This window comes from Mastigoproctus giganteus, chromosome 12 (genome assembly GCF_048544385.1).
Source record: "Mastigoproctus giganteus isolate SK-2022 chromosome 12, ASM4854438v1, whole genome shotgun sequence".
Lineage (NCBI taxonomy): Eukaryota > Metazoa > Arthropoda > Arachnida > Uropygi > Thelyphonidae > Mastigoproctus > Mastigoproctus giganteus.
Window position 1 is genome coordinate 151702001 of NC_143586.1, and position 19832 is coordinate 151721832.

General features: G+C 37.3%; 1 protein-coding gene across 1 annotated transcript in view; it reads left to right on the plus strand.

Moving 5' to 3' along the window:
- The window catches only part of LOC150077517 (diuretic hormone class 2-like), an 87144-nt gene extending 68852 nt beyond the window's left edge, over nucleotides 1-18292 (plus strand). The window contains exons 2-4 of the mRNA XM_090386432.1: nucleotides 747-857; nucleotides 7624-7725; nucleotides 17996-18292. Of these exons, the coding sequence (XP_090242558.1) occupies nucleotides 757-857; nucleotides 7624-7725; nucleotides 17996-18134 (342 nt within the window). The 5' untranslated portion in view covers nucleotides 747-756 and the 3' untranslated portion in view covers nucleotides 18135-18292. The remainder of the gene's footprint in view (nucleotides 1-746; nucleotides 858-7623; nucleotides 7726-17995) is intronic.
- Nucleotides 18293-19832: the final 1540 nt, after the last annotated feature.

The following is a 19832-nucleotide window of genomic DNA, read 5'->3' on the forward strand; positions in this document are numbered from 1 at the left end:
AAAGAAGTTGTATTACGTGGTAGGAACATTACTTAAACGTTTGGTTGACTTAAATCTTTTGGATGGCCTGCCGCGTTATCCAATAGCAATAAAACTTTGAAATCTAGATTTTTCCTCTTTAAATAGTTTTCCACAGCTGGCACAAAACAATTTAGAAACCATTTTTAAACAAATCGGCAGTTACCCAAATTATGCATAAGTTCCTTAGGCTTAATTTAGGGTGGAATTTAATTCACAACAAAAATTATTTCAATACGGATCTTAAGAACAAAATTTAGTAATACATAACCGGAAAAATCTATAAACGATCAAATAAAAACCAAAATAACCTTACAAAAATCTTAAGTCACTAACTGCACGCTTCGAAGTCAATTTTTAATGGCCTCAAACAAGAACAAGTTCAATAGCACAGAACCTATTTCCGAACACAATATAAAATACGGGGATTTCCCAATACTTTTTTTTGTATAACGACTAGCGAGCCAACAGGGGGGGATTCACTAAAAAAGAATGGAAAACGTTGAAAAATTATATCCAACAACATGGCAGGGTTTTCCTCGCACAAAAGCTCAAAAATACCATGTTATGCGAGGATTCCAGCAAATTATCAATCGTGTTAAGAGAGAAACCGTGTTGTAGAAGTACCGTGTTTTACAGGGATTGCCTGTATTTAATATTGTTTAAATATATTAAAAGTATAGTATGAATGATCATTAAATAATTTCTACATTTTCATTTATTCCTAGTTTCCTCAGCATGATGAATTCTGTACTCCTCCGTTCCTTCTGCATCGTAGTTGCTTTTACCTTCGTGCAAAGATGTTTTGCAACACCGTTGGAGGATTCTTGGAACACAAGGTAGGTTAACTTTCACGTGCTCAACTTTTATTGAACTTATGCTCCAAAGCAGCTCTTCAATGAATGGCGATCCATTGCTGGAAGTACATTTCTCTTAAAAAAGATAACAATAAAAGTTAAGATATTCTTTTGCGGGAAATGTTTCTGTTAAAGCATTGGGCAATAGCAAAAGTTTACCTATTTTAAATAGCCTTGCAGCTGTTTCCTCGCTTTTAGATAATGAAATAGTTAAGGATCTTTAGCGTTACAGCTGCATTGTAGAATCCATTATGGATTATGAATACATTATTTCGTGAAACCTTTGGAATTAAGTCGATTAGTTGCACTTAAAATGCTTTTGAAAAAAATTAAAGTTCAAATGTTTCTGTCCACTTTAAAAGCTTTCTTAAACGATTAACGTCATATATTAGATTCATTAAACTAAATCCTCGTTTAAAGAATTTCCTTACTTTTAGAATGATTAGACATAAATTTAGAAAAAAAAAACTGCTGGAAAAACGAAGACTTAAGTAATTAACATAGGAAAGTAAGGAAAAGAATTCAATATTTAACTGAAAGAAGTATTTATTTGTTTATACTGCATTCAGCTGTTCGATGAACTAAAGAGATAAGATAAGAATCCATAAATCACTAGCTGGTTGCACAGTTAAATATAATCGCCATCCTCCTCCCCCTGTGTGGAAATGACCTGCGTTCGAATCTAAAGCCTCTGAAATCTCTTGAATTCTCCTCAAAACACGTATAATCCATTCTTTAAAATCTGCAGTCTGTGCAAGAACTCTCCACGTCTTACGTTTAGTCCACTGTCCTACTTCTTTATATACTTTTTTTGCGGTTTTTGGTTGACATGAACATTAGCTTTTCCATGGTCCAATAAACCTGCACACAGTTGTCCAATCTTGTAGGTTTATGACTCCGGAGTTTCCTCGCTATAACATGATCTACAATTTCATCCTCTCGAAAGCCAGCGAAATATGATCAGGTAGTAGTTCCTTAATTTAACCTCTTGCGTGGCCCGTATCCTAATTAAATTCCTATAAAGTAAGGATTCATGAAGGCCAAAATCATTTTCGTATATGGTGGACGTACACGTGGTCAATGTCATTTATTTTAAACTTATTCCAATATCGAGAGAAAGAAACAAGTTTTAAATCAAAAGGCCTGAAAATAAGTAGGCGAAAATACTTAATCCATAAAGGAATGTGTGTGAACGAAGTCGTATCTAATTCATAAGAATACGTACGTAGATAGAGATGTTACTAGACCCAAGAACACAAGATGGGGTTAAATGATAAAAAAAAAAAAAAAAAAAAAAAACCGTATCAAGTTGATTCTGAGGACCGCTCTCGTTTTTCCTTTAAACAGCTTCTTGCATTCACTTGTGGACAAAAGTTAACTGACTTGAGTTTACATTCAGACTAACATTTTGTTAAGCAAACTGAAATTATGCAAATAATCAAATAGAGTTTCAGTAACCGTTAAACAGTCATGAAACTGCCTTCTGGGACTGCTTTTATAGTTGTTCATTTTGATCCTCAATATGAACAACTATAAGGACAATCTGTGGGGGGTGAAATAAAAAAAATGATGATTTTATATTTTTTATATTGTTTTAATTTATTTTTATTTATTATTTTGCTTTTATTTTGTTTTATTTGTTCCCTTATAAGAGTTGTTGTCCACCTTATTTTAATTTCCCCACTTACACATCTGACTTTACTTTACAGAAGAATTCCAGATTCAAGGGAACTTCTTAATTATTTATAATTCCCCTCGGACAGGCTGAGTGTTCAAGAATGACAAACAACACGCACATTAATATATAACATAACACTTTATTTACACTTATATACACAATAAAAATTTACAACTCTCAAGCACATATTATTATTTCTCAAATTTGTCTATGTGTTAAACAATTATATATGGCAATTAAATACAGCGGTTTTACTCTAAACAAGGTTATCCACTTCAATACAACTCAGTCAATGTCATTACATAAACTTATTTTAGTTTCTTCTTTCTCCACACATGAACAATAATTACTTAAGAGGTTTAGTTCACACTCTTTCTCTTATGTAGATCTTATTCTTACCTTATAAATTGATTTAGGAATTTCACTCTTAATTTCTAATTTAATTAGTGCCCCATTTTGTCTTGGGGAATATAATTTCACAACTTTCTCTAATCAAGACAGATAGTACATTTGACATCAATTTCTGGACTAATGCTGGTCCCAAGTGTTAGCTACATTCATAAGGCTATTTCTTTCTCTGTATTTCTCTACCCTTGCCTTCCAAAATATCTTATACCTATATGTTAGACAATAACTAATAACAAATATCAAATTTCTCTCCTTTGCCTTTCTATATATGTCTAATTATAAATTAATCAAAACCCAAAACTATCATCTGACTTATCTCTATATTTATGTATATATCTTTGTACATCCTTCCCTTAACATCTTTCTAAACATTATACTAATCTGATATTAGAGTTCCAATAGTCCTTTATTTGTGAGGGAGAATACTATATATATCTAGTCACTTACTTAATTTTACGAATCGGATTTCTCCGTTTTGGGGCCTTCAGCTCCTTGTCTGGGAATGGCATCATCGTTTACCAACTGCATTCATCTCACAACTTCAAGTTTCTCCATGGTCTGTAGTCTACGTCTAGATATGGCATCATTGTGTCTTTTAGGAATTTTATGGACTCGTCTTCGATACTGCTACTTAACCTTCGGTTCAGCTATTCTGGCGGACTAGGAATTACAACTTTATCTTCTCAGCTCACTTATCTGTGCCTTGCCTTTATCACTGCCTTCAGATGGTCGACTAGGGTTATTTTTCTCCTTACACTACTTATTTTCACGCTGGCCACTTTCACTACCTTCCTATAACGGATAGGTTTATTTCTCCATACACTTCAGTCGTTTGCATACGGGCTACTACCCTTGCCTTTAGACGACGGACAGGCTTATTCTCCTTACACTTCATTCATCTGCATACGGGCCACTACCCTTGCCTTCCGACGACGGACTGACTTATTTGCATACCCTTGCCTTCCGATAACGGACTACTCGACTGTTCTCTTCTATTATGAAACTCCACTAACTTTTCTTAACTTACTGACTGCACTAAACTTATCTGACCCTTCACTACTCCATCTTAATTTGTCAGATCTTTCCCAGCTGGCTGACATGATAGGACAGGACTTATCTAACCCTACACAACTTATTACTCATTTTCCCACTAACACTGTCAAAAACTCAACTCTGTCTTTCCTAACTCATTTCCACACACCCCCACCTACTCAACTCGGGGTTCTCACTGTTTCTAACTCATCTTCATAACCGCCCACAAAGCTCAACTGCTGGATCTGATTTTACTAACCCATCTTCATAACCACCACATAAAGCTCAACTGCTGGATCTGATTTTACTAACCCATCTTCATAACCACCACATAAAGCGCAACTGCTGGATCTGATTTTACTAACCCATCTTCATAACCACCACATAAAGCGCAACTGCTGGATCTTATCTCGTTTCCCCCTGCTCACTTACTTTTTGTTACTCTGAATTCAGCAACGCCCCTCATAATTCCTACCTACCTTTTTTCTGAGTTTACCCAATCTTCTCATTTTGTCAACTTTCAATATTTCCTATTCGTCTTTTAAAATTTCTCAAGCTGTATATTCAGAGCTCATTTTAATAAATTCCCAAATTTTTCCCAGGCAATCCGCTGCTTTGAAGTTCGCCGTCACCTTCGCCACCCCTCGTTAAACTTAGCAGATTTATTTTACATCATCTAACAACCATGCCATCGCCGACAGTCAGACGCCAATGTGATTGCTAGCTGGAGTAATTTTACCCATATTTACTACCAGACCGATTCTAGGTGTCACCGGACAAAGGGTTGTCCGACAATGTTCAGTCTACAGCCCTTTGTTCTTTCTTGGCCATAGTTATTCGCACCTGCTCGCCAGTAGTCACTGCCACCATTCCCGTTGTTATTGTTTGTTCTTTGCCATGGTGGGAACTGAAATGTACTCCTAATTGCTAATAGCTTACGGCTCCCTTCTCTAATTCAACCTTGTCTAATTTTTAATTCCTTGTGAGTGCCCTAGAATAATATTTGTGACTGGAAATGTTTACTGTCCTATTTTGCTATTTCCTAAGCTTTATTTTAAATAAATCTCACTCATTTCTAAAATATTAAACGTGTAAGATTTTACATCTTACAAATCCATTTTCATTCGCATTCTGTATCTACTCCACGATTGGTTGGTTGGTTTGGGTTTTATTGGCGCATCAGCGACTACGCCACGAAAATATTAGTTAAGACTTTTTTTTTACCTTACCAAACAGCAACCTATGGTTTTAGCATTCAGTACCAATTCAATATCCGAAATCTTTCTTGAAATAACCCGCTTAGCTTTCTTGGCACTTCATTAGTAATCAGCGGGTCTCCAACACGAAGCTTTCTGGTCAAATAATGTAACCTCTGAATCACGATTTCAGAAAGAGTGTTTTATAAAGTTAATTTAGAAAATATATGATCGCAATGAAGGTTAAATAAATGAGTTTGCGCTTTTATTAGGTTCGTATATACCAGAAAAGTCCTTTGCTGCATCGATTTTGTTACAGCTGAATGCTCATGTCACAATACTTTCTAATAATATATTTACCCTGCCTCTGCTTTTCTAAGTACCCATGCCAAAAGAAAGTCTTCTTTTCGAGAATATTTTGTTCTTTTCTTGTAGCGAGAGTCCTGATGAAAATGAAATATTCAGCTGTTTTAAATTTTTAAATATGTGGCGGAAATGAAGACTTTCCTACCAGTGTGTAGGATTCAGTCGTCCTGCAGACCTCAGCCAATCCATTTTCCTTCGCATTGTGTATCTACGTCACGAAAGTATTAGTTACAACATTTTTTAACTTGCCAACAAGTAACCTTTGGTGTTGTTTTATACCTCAGTTGTTTATTTATTATTCTACGGTAAATACGTTTACTGTTGTTTATAAAACTAATATATACAGAGAACGAGCTATGTAGAAGAGACTTTCCACTCTTATATCAAGTAATTGTTGCTTATTCTACTTGATTTAAGCTACTGAACGACTGTATTAAATCGATTACTTGATACCATCCAATGCCCCAGGCAAGCATCGCTGCCATTTCGAAAGCTGGAGCCTGCATCACAGTGGAATGTCACTGTTCATTAGATTCCTCTTCATTTCGCATATGCTTTACACAATTGTCCATTAATGCCGGGTAATAATTCTCTGGGTACCCTTGCATCTAACTATTACACAATTAAAATGAGAGCACTAAATGGTCATGTATCCATAATTAGTTGTAAATTGGTAAGATTTCTCTGCAATCAACTGCCTATTACCACGTATTGTCTTAAAAGCAGCATATTTGGAATATTGGATTAAAATTTCGGGTTAACGCTAAGCGACTTGGAACATATTTAATTACGCTACAAACCTATCGGATTATTTCTATTCATTTTAATATTATAAATTAAATAAATAAAAATGCACCACTTAATTTAGATAATCATGCGCAAACTTAAATTTCTTTTCGTTATTTGAGAATTCCAGGATTCCTTTGGGAAAGTGTAGTCAGTGGGTATGGTCTAAAGATAAGCAGCCAAGAAATCAAAGAAATGTGATGGACAGAGGGGAAGAAGTGGGCGGAGAGGGATAAAATTACTGAATGAAATGTTGGAAGTGGTGGATAATTTTAACTATTTAGGGGGTGTATTAAAGGATGGCGTACTAGATATGGATATAACAAGGAGAATAGCAGCTAGTCAGAGTTTCTTCTGCAACGTTAACATCCTAATATGGGCTAGGGCAGTTCCGATGAATTGTAAAAAGCTGATAAATAGGGCATATTTTGTCCTTATTTTGACCTACGCTGTTGAGACGTGGAGGATGAATAAAAAGGATAGCACCAGAATTCAAGCAATGGAAATAAAGGTCTTAAGGACTATGCTAGCCAAAATTAGAAGATACAAAATTAGGAATATTGACATTAGAATGAACTTGGGAATAGAAAGTTTGAGGGAGAAAATATTACATCACGTTTGCGATGGTTTGGACACAAAGAGAATGAACTCGAACAGAATACCAAGAAGAAACCCAGAGGAAGGCCGCGGAAAAGATGGGAAGATCAGATTAGGGAAGATGTGGAAACGAAGGGATTTGAGTGGGAAAGAATGACAGAAGATAAGATCAAGAATGGGAAGATAGAGAATGATGGAAGGCTTTGATTCACCTGACCCAAACTCTAGGTTGGAACAGCGAGGAAGATACAAAAGAATTCGCAGACTAACACCCTTTAATGGGAAATTCTAAATACGCAGAAGGATAAAAAAAATAATAATAATTTTGGGCATTACATGCATAAAAAATAGAAAACATGGATCGCAAATTAATATTATTGTTATTTGGTTTTTGTTATTTGGTTTTTTTTTAGGAGCATTAGCAACAACAATATTGCTCCGGGATATGCGGTGGTCATTCCCTGACCTTTCCGCATCCTCCGTATTTGGTGGTGACGGGCTCGAACCCCGGTCTAATCAAGAAGCGTGTGCTACTCACTGGTGCTCCTCCCCACCTGGCTACGGAGGCGCCTCTAATATTATTACCATGATCGCTCCTTTACTGAAAATTCAGAAATTTCGCTAAAGGAGCTAATGCCATATATCATTACTGTATCTAATGTTAAAAACTTGTAATTTCTCTTAGGTCCAGGCGTTCAACACTCGTTGAAATCGAAGATCCAGCTGAGGTAATCAGACTACTAGCAAAACTTGCACAAAATATCGTTGACTCCGAAGCCCTTATGCAGTAAGTGTTGTAGTTTTCCTTAATTCTACATTTTAATATATATTTGTATGACGTTTTCGCTCTATTTTGTTTAAATAATCTCTACAATAAATCACTTCTGAAGTACAGATATCCTGTGAAACAGCGAAACAATATTTGTACTAATGTATTTGTTTGTTTATCCAAATCCAGATAAACAATTAATATATTAATCTTGACATCCAGAATATCGAGATTAATATATTTTTCTTTCAAGATTACTTTAACGAATTTTTACTCCCTCTTGTTTAAATTTGGAAGAGATTTCTGAAAAATCGCACATCTTTCTATCACTCTTATATATTACAATAAAACAGAGAGCCGTCTACACGCTTTAAGCCAAAAAGATGTCCAACTACCTTGAACAACTTTCTTCTCATTCAGTTTCTGTTGTTTATATCCGATAATTTATGATATTTTCAAGTCTTCGTGAATTCTGATGGATAAAATTTAATGCTCATTATGAATGACATTAAAGTATGCTAATTTTTATTACAATATGCACACAATAACCTTTGCATATCAATGATCTGACTCAATAAAAATGAATTTGTCTGAAAAATAACCTCCAGCAATATAAGCGATAGCCAGATGAATAAATCAAAATACGTTGGGAAAATAATTATCTAAATATATAAGCAGATCACGTTGTAGGTGTAGCGAGACACTATAGATCACGAGGCAAGCTTTGATGAATAATGAGAAGGAAGAGTGGAAGTTGACAAATCTAGAAGAAAATTTAAAACGTCTGGTTTCCTCTGCTATCTACGAAATATCAAATAGGACCCCGTGAATATTAAAAAATTCCCCTTGAATTAAAAAAGACAAAAGTTGGGAACTGAATTATGAAGATATGAAGCCATAACTCGAACAGAGAGTGAGAAATGAAAAATATGCATATTCTGTTGGTGGTAATATGCATAATGCAATATTTAATCCTTCACGTTTGTTGGAGAATTCTATACAGCAGCATTTAAATGAAAACTTAACTGAAAAAAATGAAAAGGAATATTTGGAAAATTCCTAAAACAGCACATAATTTATAAAAGCCAGAAGTATGACTTTTTCCCTTCAGAAAAATGACGGGTGATTTATTCTAGCGCATACTATCATGAACTGAATAATAAATAAAGTAGAAATTAAGAGTTACGAAAACAAAATAATTAAGATAATTATTATTACACTTTTTGGTAGATAAAGTAATGCACAATTATGCCAAGATGAGTATAGAATTTTAGTCAGGACAATAATAGTTAACGTTTAAAAATTAAAATATATTATAGTCATATCATTTTTGCTCTAATTGGTGGAATAGGTGTTTAATGGCTCAAGGGCTGCCAGGATCAGATTGTACTTATCTTGTCATTACAGAGATTTCAGTGTTGAAATCCTTAAATCGGGAATGATCCTATTCTAAGAGAATACGCTTTATTGAGCAACAGTGCATGTTCTGGGATGCAACTTTCCCCGTAGGAAGAAGAAACACGTTAAGTATGGTTTATGCTGTTCTACTACTACTTGTCTATTTTGTCTCAATGCATCTACAAGGCACTACAGGGCAGGATCTAAATTATACCATTCGAACAAAGACTTTCGTCCGAGATCGGTGTCTATTAATTCACGTATGTTGTCTGAACCTGAGAAGGCGGGTTAGTTGATGGAGTTTTTGTCCGGTGAGCTTCCTTCAGACATCATTTCACAATTGACTCGCAATTCGTTGAAGAAGTCGAGTATATTACATGCGAGCAGCTTCTGGAAGGACTTCAGCCGGTTCCGTCAAGGAAGGATGGTGAATTAGTGTTCCGTAGGGATTTGTGCCCAATAGATGATTGAGAGAATTTCCACCATGGAGAATGCCTCCATTCTATGTATGAGACCTTTGCTTTTATGAGTAGGCTTTCCTCGGGTCCATCCTATGGAAGCGTAAAGGATGTTTTTTGAGATGCTGAATGGCTTTATTGGAGAGTAATTTAGCTAGCAGAATATGCAATATTCGACCTCAAGGAGGCATGTAAGCTGGGCCCTTAGGAGATAAGCCCATATCACACCCATATAAGGCTTCTTTGGTCACACTTCTTTTATACATAATTGGATGAGGGAATGGGTAATTTATATTTTAATTGCAGCTACTTCCCTTCTGAAACCAGTACATATGAGGATTTTTCTTTTATTAGAGGCAGAGTTGATGCTTACTAAGGCTAATTGGATCACATTACAATTCGGCAGAGTATATACTGCATTCGACTAGGAGAAAAACAGAGATATCATAGCTGCTCCAACTCCTGATTTTGCTTTAGAACCATCAGTGTATATTTTATTTTATTGTGGATTGGAAAATGAACTGCGTGCATTAGTTTATATTTTTATTTGGTAAGATAAACCTTAGGAATTTCTTAAAATAGTCATCACAGAGAACTGTATGTGTGGACCATGGAGGATAAGGTATTTGTTTCTTGGAATAACTGTTGTTTTATGTTTCAGCTATTCATTATTATTGTAATCGAAGTCCTACAAGTCTATTTTCGTTGATCTATTTTACTTGCATAATGATTGCCCAACTAATTAAAAAAGAGGTATGGCCAGATGGTATGGACTGAAAGGCTCTGAATATTTTTCGCATAACTGAGTAGTAGCATTTCCTTTCTGAGTTGAGATGGGGGTGGAGTGAGTTCATTTGCTTCTGTATACTGTATATTCTTTACACTGGAGAAGTCCTAAAAGCACCAGAGATATCCTGAGCGCACTGTGATGAGCTTTACAAGAACACCTTTTCCTAGCTAGGGAGAAACCATAATATAACTACTGAGACCTGATTATAAGTATAGCAGAAATACTTATCTGCACCTCACGTCATTGCAGAAACAGCACTGAGGATATTTAGTTTTTTTTTTCATACATGAAGATCGCACATACGTTATGTGCTCCTGAAGTTCAGTTTACTATGAAGCAACAAACCAAGAAAATGCTATCATTAGCAAGTGAAATAATGTTACTTTTCAACTATAATTCGGGTTCAGGATGGAGTGAAATTTTTTTTTTTACATAAGTGGAAAACAAGACCTTCTTTGAAAGACGATTATCATTATTTGACATCCGGAGTCCTATTTTGTTTACCGAAACTTTAATGTCTTTCAACAGTGCTTATACAAAATTATGTGAATAACAGGAAACAGATGATTTTTAGCATTTAAATATGTTTCTATAGTGCTGAGAATACCTGGCATCATGGTGTCTATTTTTATTATGAAGAGTGTGGCGCTCAGTATTGATTCCTGGGACATCTCTTTGAGCATGTAGTGGTATAGTATCTTATGTAGGGTCTAGAACTTTAGTTCGAGGAACACATTCCGATGGCGGGGCTGAAAAGTGCTCTATTGAAAGAAGTTCTGGATAAGGAGTGGCAGATGACCCTACAGCCTTGGAGGGTCATCTCCACATTTCTCCATACCACTTAGGCGGCCTCCGCAAATAAAAATTGGGCAGGAAACAATCAAATTCTCCAACCAACTGAAATACCTAGGCGTGATATTGGACCAAAAACTGTCATTTCAGGACCATCTGAAATATCTCCGTAAAAAAATAAGACGGTACGCAGCCATGGTTGCCAGAGTCACGCGTAAAGAATGGGGCTTAAAAAAGCGAGTCCTCAAACTGTTCTACAAAGCTATCTTCACTCCGATCGTCACCTACGCATCCGGTGCATGGTTTCAAAAAACTACAACAGCAGTAAACAGACGTATCACGGACCAAATTCACAGATCCATCCTCCTAACCATCACTCGCGCTTGCCGCACGGTGAGCACCCACGCCCTGCAAGTGCTCGCAGGCACTCTCCCGCTGGACCTAGAAATCATACAACGCGGCCTACTATACTACCTAGACAAAGGCACCCCACAGACTTTTCTGGGGTTCACTATTGACCTAGCCAGCAACAGAAATGTGGAAAAGAAGAGGATACAAACTCACCTGCAGCAGGCATGGCAGGAAAGGTGGAGCAACTCTTAAAAGGGAGAGATCACAAAGAAATTTCTACCCAATATTGAACAAAACTACCCAACCTCACCCAACTGGTTCTCCCCAGGTCTACAAGCAACGTACCTCTTAACTGGACACGGAGCTATTAATGCCAAACTGTCTCTACTTGGGATTCAGGTTGATCCAACTTGCACTTGCGGGGGGCTGGAGAGCTGGCAGCACCTAATGTATGACTGCAGGCTCTATGAAGACCTACGTGGTGTTTTACTCACCAGAATCCACTACTTACCACAGGGACAAGAACATCACCTCCTAGACACAAAGGAGGAGTATCAAGCCTTCTCGGATTATGCACAGGCACTGTTCACGATGAGGAGGACGAGGAGAAACCAAATGGCCGCAGCCCACAACCCACTACCATTATAACCAAAGAACATCTGTTCTTCAGCTCACCGGGCTCCCTTGCCTGGTGCCTTTCCACCCCCTCCCCTGCGCCGGTGGTGGGATAGTCCCCCCGGCGCCCCTACTTTCTCCTGGTGAGGCATGGGCATGCCTCACTGACTTCTGGGGTTGCCTACTCTATCATCCCCATATTTCTGCCTTAACCCCCCCAGCCTTCAGTCTCCCACCCACTCTATCTTTATGCTAGCGAATGTCCCACACACAAAAACTTAATTATGTCAAAATTCCCGTTCGCCCATTCTTTCGGCCTTTATTATGCAAGCATTATCCCCCTCACCTAACGATCATCAAACCGACGATGATGGATATATGTCTCTGTCTGTACGTACGTGCATATAAAAGAGCGCGCGCGTTTTTTTTTTAAGGTCCTAGCCTCTGAAATCTCAGGAAATTAGGTGGCAGGACCTGCCAGAGTGAAACTAAAACTACTGGGTTCCTGGTCTGCCTCCACGGGGCGAAGGTGGGGCAACGTTGGGCCTCAGCAGGGGTCCAGCGGCTAAACGACCAGATGAACAACGGTACAGGACATCACACAGATACAAAGCCCACACACTTTTAAATCTCTGGCATTTCCCAGTGAACTGGTACACCCACAATGAAAGCAACACGGAGATGGGGGAAACCCCTGGTGCCGTCTGACACTAAATACACCTTACACCTTCTCCATACCACTTGGAGCTCGAATGTGCTCCGAGTTGGGCCAAATGAGTTTTATATGTCCAGACCCACTGTGACTAGTAGTCACTTCTAATAAATGTATTATTAATATTCGTTTCAGATTTCACCATTAGATCTAGAGAGGATTTGTTTCTTCAAAGTCATATTGTTGTTGGTTCATTAGGTGTCACGTAAATCGTTTGCATACCAATTTTTCTAGGATCTTGCTAGAGAACTGGTAAGAGAAATTCGGCAGCTTTCTTCGGAGATGAAGGCTATTTGCTTGGTTTGGGAATAGCTAAGATAACTGATTGTGCAGGAAAGAGAATAATTCTCACAAAAAAAAAAAATTATTGTAGAAAGATAATAACGAGCACAATGCTGTTCCATTTAGGTATTTTTTTTTTATTGTGATGTAGTATATCTCATCTGCACCAGTGGCAACAATGTACGTTTCATTTAAACTCAAATATTATATAGAGTTAATTGTAAGAAAACGAGAAACAGGTTCTAAATTCCAATAAGTTATCTAATAAATATCACACTAGGGCCAACCAGAATATTCATTCATCTGCTCAAGTGTATTATGTTCGTGAATTGCACGTGCTCTCTGGTCAATTTGCCCGTTTCGATGGACAAAAAACAACGAGTTTCCAGAAGAAGAAACCTTGAGATCGACTAAGTCAGCCACGAGCTTAAATGTAGCCATTTAAGCTCGCTAGTTCATTTTTTAATCACTATTAACAGCACCGAGACAATCGTTTGGTCATGTGACCACTTCGTACCTCGGGCCTTTCTAATTGCGTAGAGGTTTAACAACAACAAACCCAAACAGGCGTTGAAAGTACTCAATTTTAAACTCTTGTGACTATTTTTCAATTGCAATTTTCCCATTTATCAATTTCTGTTTCTTTATATATATATTATAGAAGTAATAGGTACAGGAGTTGTAATAAGAGGAATATGTGAAGAAATATAGACCTGGGTTACTACTACGTAGAGTAGAAGGCACCCAACGACTATAAATAAATAAAAGATTTATGCTTTTAGTAAGGAGAGAGAACAGCAGGTAGTGTAATCAACTAACGTGTTAGCTAAAATGGAAAAGGCAGTCATAAAATAACACAATTCGAACCTGCAACACAGAAGTAAAAAATATTATATTATAAGTACTTAGTGCTGTACTTCATATGATTTCAACATCGTCAACGAGGGCCAGCCGTCAAAATCTAGCAAAAAGTAATATACTAAAAATACACATACATAACAATAAACTAAAAACCTGATATCTTTTTACTACCTGCTATTTCACGTTAGAAACAGAGGCCTTACTTTTTGCTGCATTTTGACGGCTGACCCTCGTTAACGACGTTGAAATCATCTGAAGTACACCCCCCCCCAAACTTAAGGATCAACACTATTTATAAAGTGTTACAACCACAAAATCAAACGAAACAGTCTGTGGCGATTTGCATAACTGCGGCCGTTCAGTAGAAAGCTGGTGCACATGCAAAAATTTGAATCGTGATGAGAGGGGGCTCACATAGCAGTTCAGCAGTCATGTGCAAATTACCGAATGATGAGCACGATTGTGACAGACGCTCCATTGGTTTCATACAGTGCTACAGACAAAGAAATGGCCAGTAGACAACATCTGGGTGACTTTACCCGGGGTCGAATAATTGAGAAGGTCGAAGTGCGAGGAGTGTGGCTGCAGAGTTCGGTATCGCCCATAGCATCGTCTCACGTGCGTGGTCGACCTTCAGAACGACAGGTACAGCTGTTTGAAGGACCAGAAGTGGTCGTCCACGAAAAAACAACGCCCAATGATGATGACCGCTATATATTCCAACAGACCAAGAGAGACCGACACCAGACAGCGGGATCCATTGCAAACCACCTACACAGGACGCAGGATATCGCGGTTTACTGTGGCCAGGCGACTCCACAAAGATAGGCTCTTTGCCCGACGGCCCATACGCCGTGTCCCTTTAACACCTGCCCATCGGAGACACCGTTTACAGTAGTGCATCGAACACAAGGACTGGGCAGCAGCGTTATCTCGGATGGACGTACACAACTGCAGATACTGGAAGGCGGTACTGCAACGGGTACACGCTACTGTAATGAGGTAATCCTTTCCCATGCGAGTCTGTTCCGAGGTGCCATTGGCCGCGAATTCGTGTTTATGTATGATAACGCCACATCCCATCACACTGTAGCTGTTGATATGCTTTTGGAAAGTAAGGACATTGTTCGTATGGATTAACCTGCCCGATCCACCGATTTAAATCCCATCTAACACATATGGGACGCTCTGGGAAGACGCCTAGCTGCACGTCCACACCCACCAGGAAATGTTCACTAGCTGAAGATGGCGCTGGCTGGCATAGGAATGGACGATGTTACCGCAAGAACTTATCAACAACATTTTTCTAAGTATGGAAAGCCTGCTCGACATTAGGGGTTGCCATATCTCCTACTGAGGACGACCTCTTCCCTTTGTTCCATCTTTGGCAGTGATGCATTTCTATCATGGCAGCGAGTGCTATGTTGCCCTTTTTGAATAAAGTCCCTCTATATTGTTGTGTTGGTGTTTTTTCCCTTCATAATTTCTGTACCTCACGAGGTTCCTTTGGTATGCTTTTCCCATATCCAGGCTACTTCTATGAGAAGCTACAGGTGAAAGCCTGACTGGTCCTTAAGTTTTGCACACTAGTGTATATTTACAACTATTTGATTTGATTAGTATCTCTCTAGATTTTTCATTAGAGGAAAAATATTTTCTTATGTACCCGAGTACCCTTTCCTCTATAAATTTTATTTTCTTCTAGTGACTTTGAACACACTCATTTTCTTCTTATCACTTGCCTGTTCATTCTTTCCTGCCATCTGGTTTTCTTATTCTATAATTACATCCTTTCCCGTATCATCATTATCCAACCTTGGATGCCATCTGCGCCTCTTCTTTAAGTTTTCCCACATTTCCATTACCTAATATCCCACCGGCTACTGTAAAAACATCATTTTCTACAAAAATTCTCACCGTCTAATTGTTTTCAGTTCTGATAATTTCTCTGAATGGTCCAAAATAGTTTTCCTTTTTTTATATGAAGCCTCTCTAACTATGATATGTTCAGTGTTTTATTTATTTTTGTAGTAGTGTGCTGTTTCAGATTTCAATTAGTGTTTCTTCATTATTTTTCAATAAGTACAATAATGGAAACGATGTTTTTTATATCAAAAAGCAAAATGGTTTTAAACACCAAAAATATCGTCGTCTCCATCTCATTAAGAATCTAACTTAATGCAGAATGAGAACGAAATATTTCTTATAGAATAAAATAAAAAGAGTGTACATACACTGGTTTACAAAGTTAAACAACACCGATGAGGGGAGATCACGTGGAAACGTTTCATTACAACTTTACGTGCCGAGAATTTTTAATTAGCACAACCGAGAGTTCTCATTAAAGATCTCAAAGATTGCTCATTTTCTTATTTATAGATTGGTCAAAAGTAAATGGCAATTTCGTTAATGACAATTAATGATAAAATCACAATCATTACACGTGCATAAAGCTCAGATGAACCAGTTAAGATTACTATGGAGAAAAACAAAACAACTTAAATGTGCTTTAAACAGTAACTATCTCTAATTTGAAAAAAAAAAATGATTAGTTATTATTCATTTTCATCCTTCCTGAGAGCTGGCATCCGGATGCGATCACTTCCAGGTTGTCTTAATACAGTCTTGCTCTTAGGATGCCGTTGATAAACTGCCTGGTAAAACGGAGGGAAAAGGAAGAACAAACAGGAATTTATCTCTTATAATCTTCTCCTATTTGTTCAAAGTGTATCGCTGCATTTTTTAGTACTAGTAAAGCTCCAAAATAGAGAAGTAAACTACTCTTTTTCTGCTCGACAAATGAAAACAAAATAGCAAACAACATTATATCCATTACAATCCAACTACTAAAGGGAAACAGCCAATTTTCTCAATAAATTTCAAGAAACTATCGAACTCAATCATCAAGGGAGTCGGTTTACTATGGTTATCCACAGCACGAAAAGTCTGGTTGTTTTTGTTGGTATTGGGCCTAAAACACAAGGGCTACTTGAGGCCAAATTTTGTCTGTTCATTGTTTATTTACAGGCAACATATAGTTATAGATGTTAGATTATATGCTCCTGTACAGGTCAATACTTTAAATACATCTAAAGTTCTTCTATGTTTGCTTCATTTCCTATGAAGTGAGATAAATCACGAGAGCTGTTTAATGTGGAGAGAGATTGAAAAATGTTAGAGCGAATGGTTGAATGTGCAAAGTCTGATTCACTCTGAAATATGCCTGTTTATAATAACTTTGTCTTTCAGCCAATTCCCAGTCCATAACAGGATCTTTTCCACAATCCCACCAATCTTCCGATTGTACAACAATCTACCATCAGGGAATGTGCCAGATTCCATAATTTTATCTAGCGTGTAACACTTGCATCACATGTCATAGATTATTAGGTGAGACAAGATTTTATCTTCACAAAGCCTTGAAGGATATTAAAAATTATCCCGTAATGCAACCTTGACCATAAACTGACTTTTTCCTTTGAAGGATAAACTGACCTCAGTGGAGGAATTGTAATAAAAAAAATGTAGTTGCCTATCTCATCCATATCCACCCACTTTGTATGCACAGAGGAATTTGGCGTTTCTGAAATCCAAGGAGAATCCCTCCAGGGCTAAAGATGACCTAGTCATTGACCGCAACAGTTTTGCTCATCCGAAAACTCTTTCAGCATGACCACTTAAACACCTTCGTGGGACTTATCCACTTTACAGCTGCATAATTCTGTTGATTCCTCCCCTTGGTTATCAATATCACTTATCCAACACTATTCAGTGAACGCTAGCACAATAAGTGCTGGGCATTGTACATTGCGCTGGATAAATTCTCTCTTACAATTGGAACATTTTAGATTAAAACAACATGGGAGTTCTAATTTATCTAAACTAAAAATATATTACAGTGTGTGCAACAAAACAATACACGCATGGACCTGTACGTGTGTAGACAACTCTCAGTAATATTGATACTATTGGGACAAAGAAACCACCTCCTAGTACTTCTTATTAAATTTATTTCTTTTTGATTTTCAGCAGTGAGAAACGAGGAATTGACCTTGGTCTCTCAAGAGGATTTTCAGGAAGTCAAGCTGCTAAACATCTTATGGGATTGGCCGCAGCCAATTTCGCTAGTGGACCTGGCCGAAGACGCCGTGACACCAAAACCTTGTGAATCTTCCTTCTGAGATAGATCACACTTGATACTAATGTTAGACGACATTTGTAAATAGAGAGCACAACACCTTATATTCCTTAACCTTAGAAATGTCTTAATAAATTTTATCAAATCAAACTTATTAAATTTAATTACACCAAAATGATATTTAATTCATGTTAGTAGATGCTATTTAGCTCAAAATTGCAATGTGTATGAGATTTTGATTTATCTTCTAAATTATCTTCCTATGTACAGAATTGCAGAATAAAATATAAATTGCGTACAACTCTCTGGCTTTGATTGCAGTTGTGTTGTATTGCCATTTTCATTTCTATTTTTCCACCTGCAGATTTGTACTCCAATAATTGTAAAAGTTCCTTTCATTCAGTATAATCACAATTCATCTGAAAATGTTTACCCATGAGTGTGGTAACTATCAGCAACCATCGTCGCCTCAATCTACAAGATGTCCAGGATTTGTATGGATCGCACTCTCAGGAGAGTGCAGTCCATATTAATACTATCGAATGGATTTCGACTAATTTATTATTAAGAGAAAAATCCAAAACGGTTGTTCTTCATATACCTCCTAAGGAATTTAAAAATAAAATCACCATCTTTTTATTGAGGTATCTATTGAATAGCTCCAATAGACGATTGCGCAGACAGTGCGTTTGCGGAATAATTCATCTATTAAATGCTAATCCCTTCCGACTACATTCTCTAAAACGACTTACAAGACGGTTCGTGCACCAAAATATTATATCTAGTTTCTTCGATTGTGCAATCTGTTGTACAACAACCAGGGTCAATGGTTGACTGATACCACCATAAGTTCACCACCAAGGCGGGCTGGTTCTTTTATGATTCTGATATACGTTCTTAGAGGTCTTATCAGCGTAAATCCAGCAGATGCATGCACACAAAATCAGTATCTTAAAACTAAAATACGAAATTATTAACTTTATTGTAGTAGCTAATAAATTCAGCACTACAAAAGTTTCAAGAAGCACCTCCTCTGCTCGTATAACAAAAAAAATGCAAACTTTTTTGTTATAACAGCATACCAATATGTATATTAGTATCGGAGTTTCCCTAAGCTAACTACGTACTGAAATTTTCATCCAGCCCCAAAATGTTCAAAGCTGATTGAAAGAACCCTGTGCATAATGTAGTTGAGGGATCGCAAGCATGAATAGTCTCGTCCATTAGGAATACACGATTTCTCCAGAGAAAATGAAAAACAGGCATATGTGAATAAAGTGCCTGCCATTACTAAAAGAATGGAAGAGAAGCGGAGAACTACACAGCGAAGAATGGAACGAATTATATTAGGAATCAGACTGTTAGATAAGAAGAGAAACACATGGATTAGGCAGCAAACTCAAGTAAAGGACATTCTTATCAAAACTAAAGAACTGAAATGGCCTTGAACACATAGCTCGAAGACATGACAGATGGACTAAGAAAATAACAGAATGGTACCAAAGAGGAGATGAAATTCACCAGCTCGTGGGTAGTAAAATGGATAGCCATTTTACAAATGGCTATCCATTTTACAAAACAGAAGGAACTGGAAAGTTTCTGGAGAGGCCTTCATCCTGCAGTGGATTGAAAATTGCTGATGATATTATGCGAATGGACGTTTATTATAAAGCTGGGTTCCAACCTTTTACACAATGACATAGCTTCTTTTACACTTTCCCATAATAT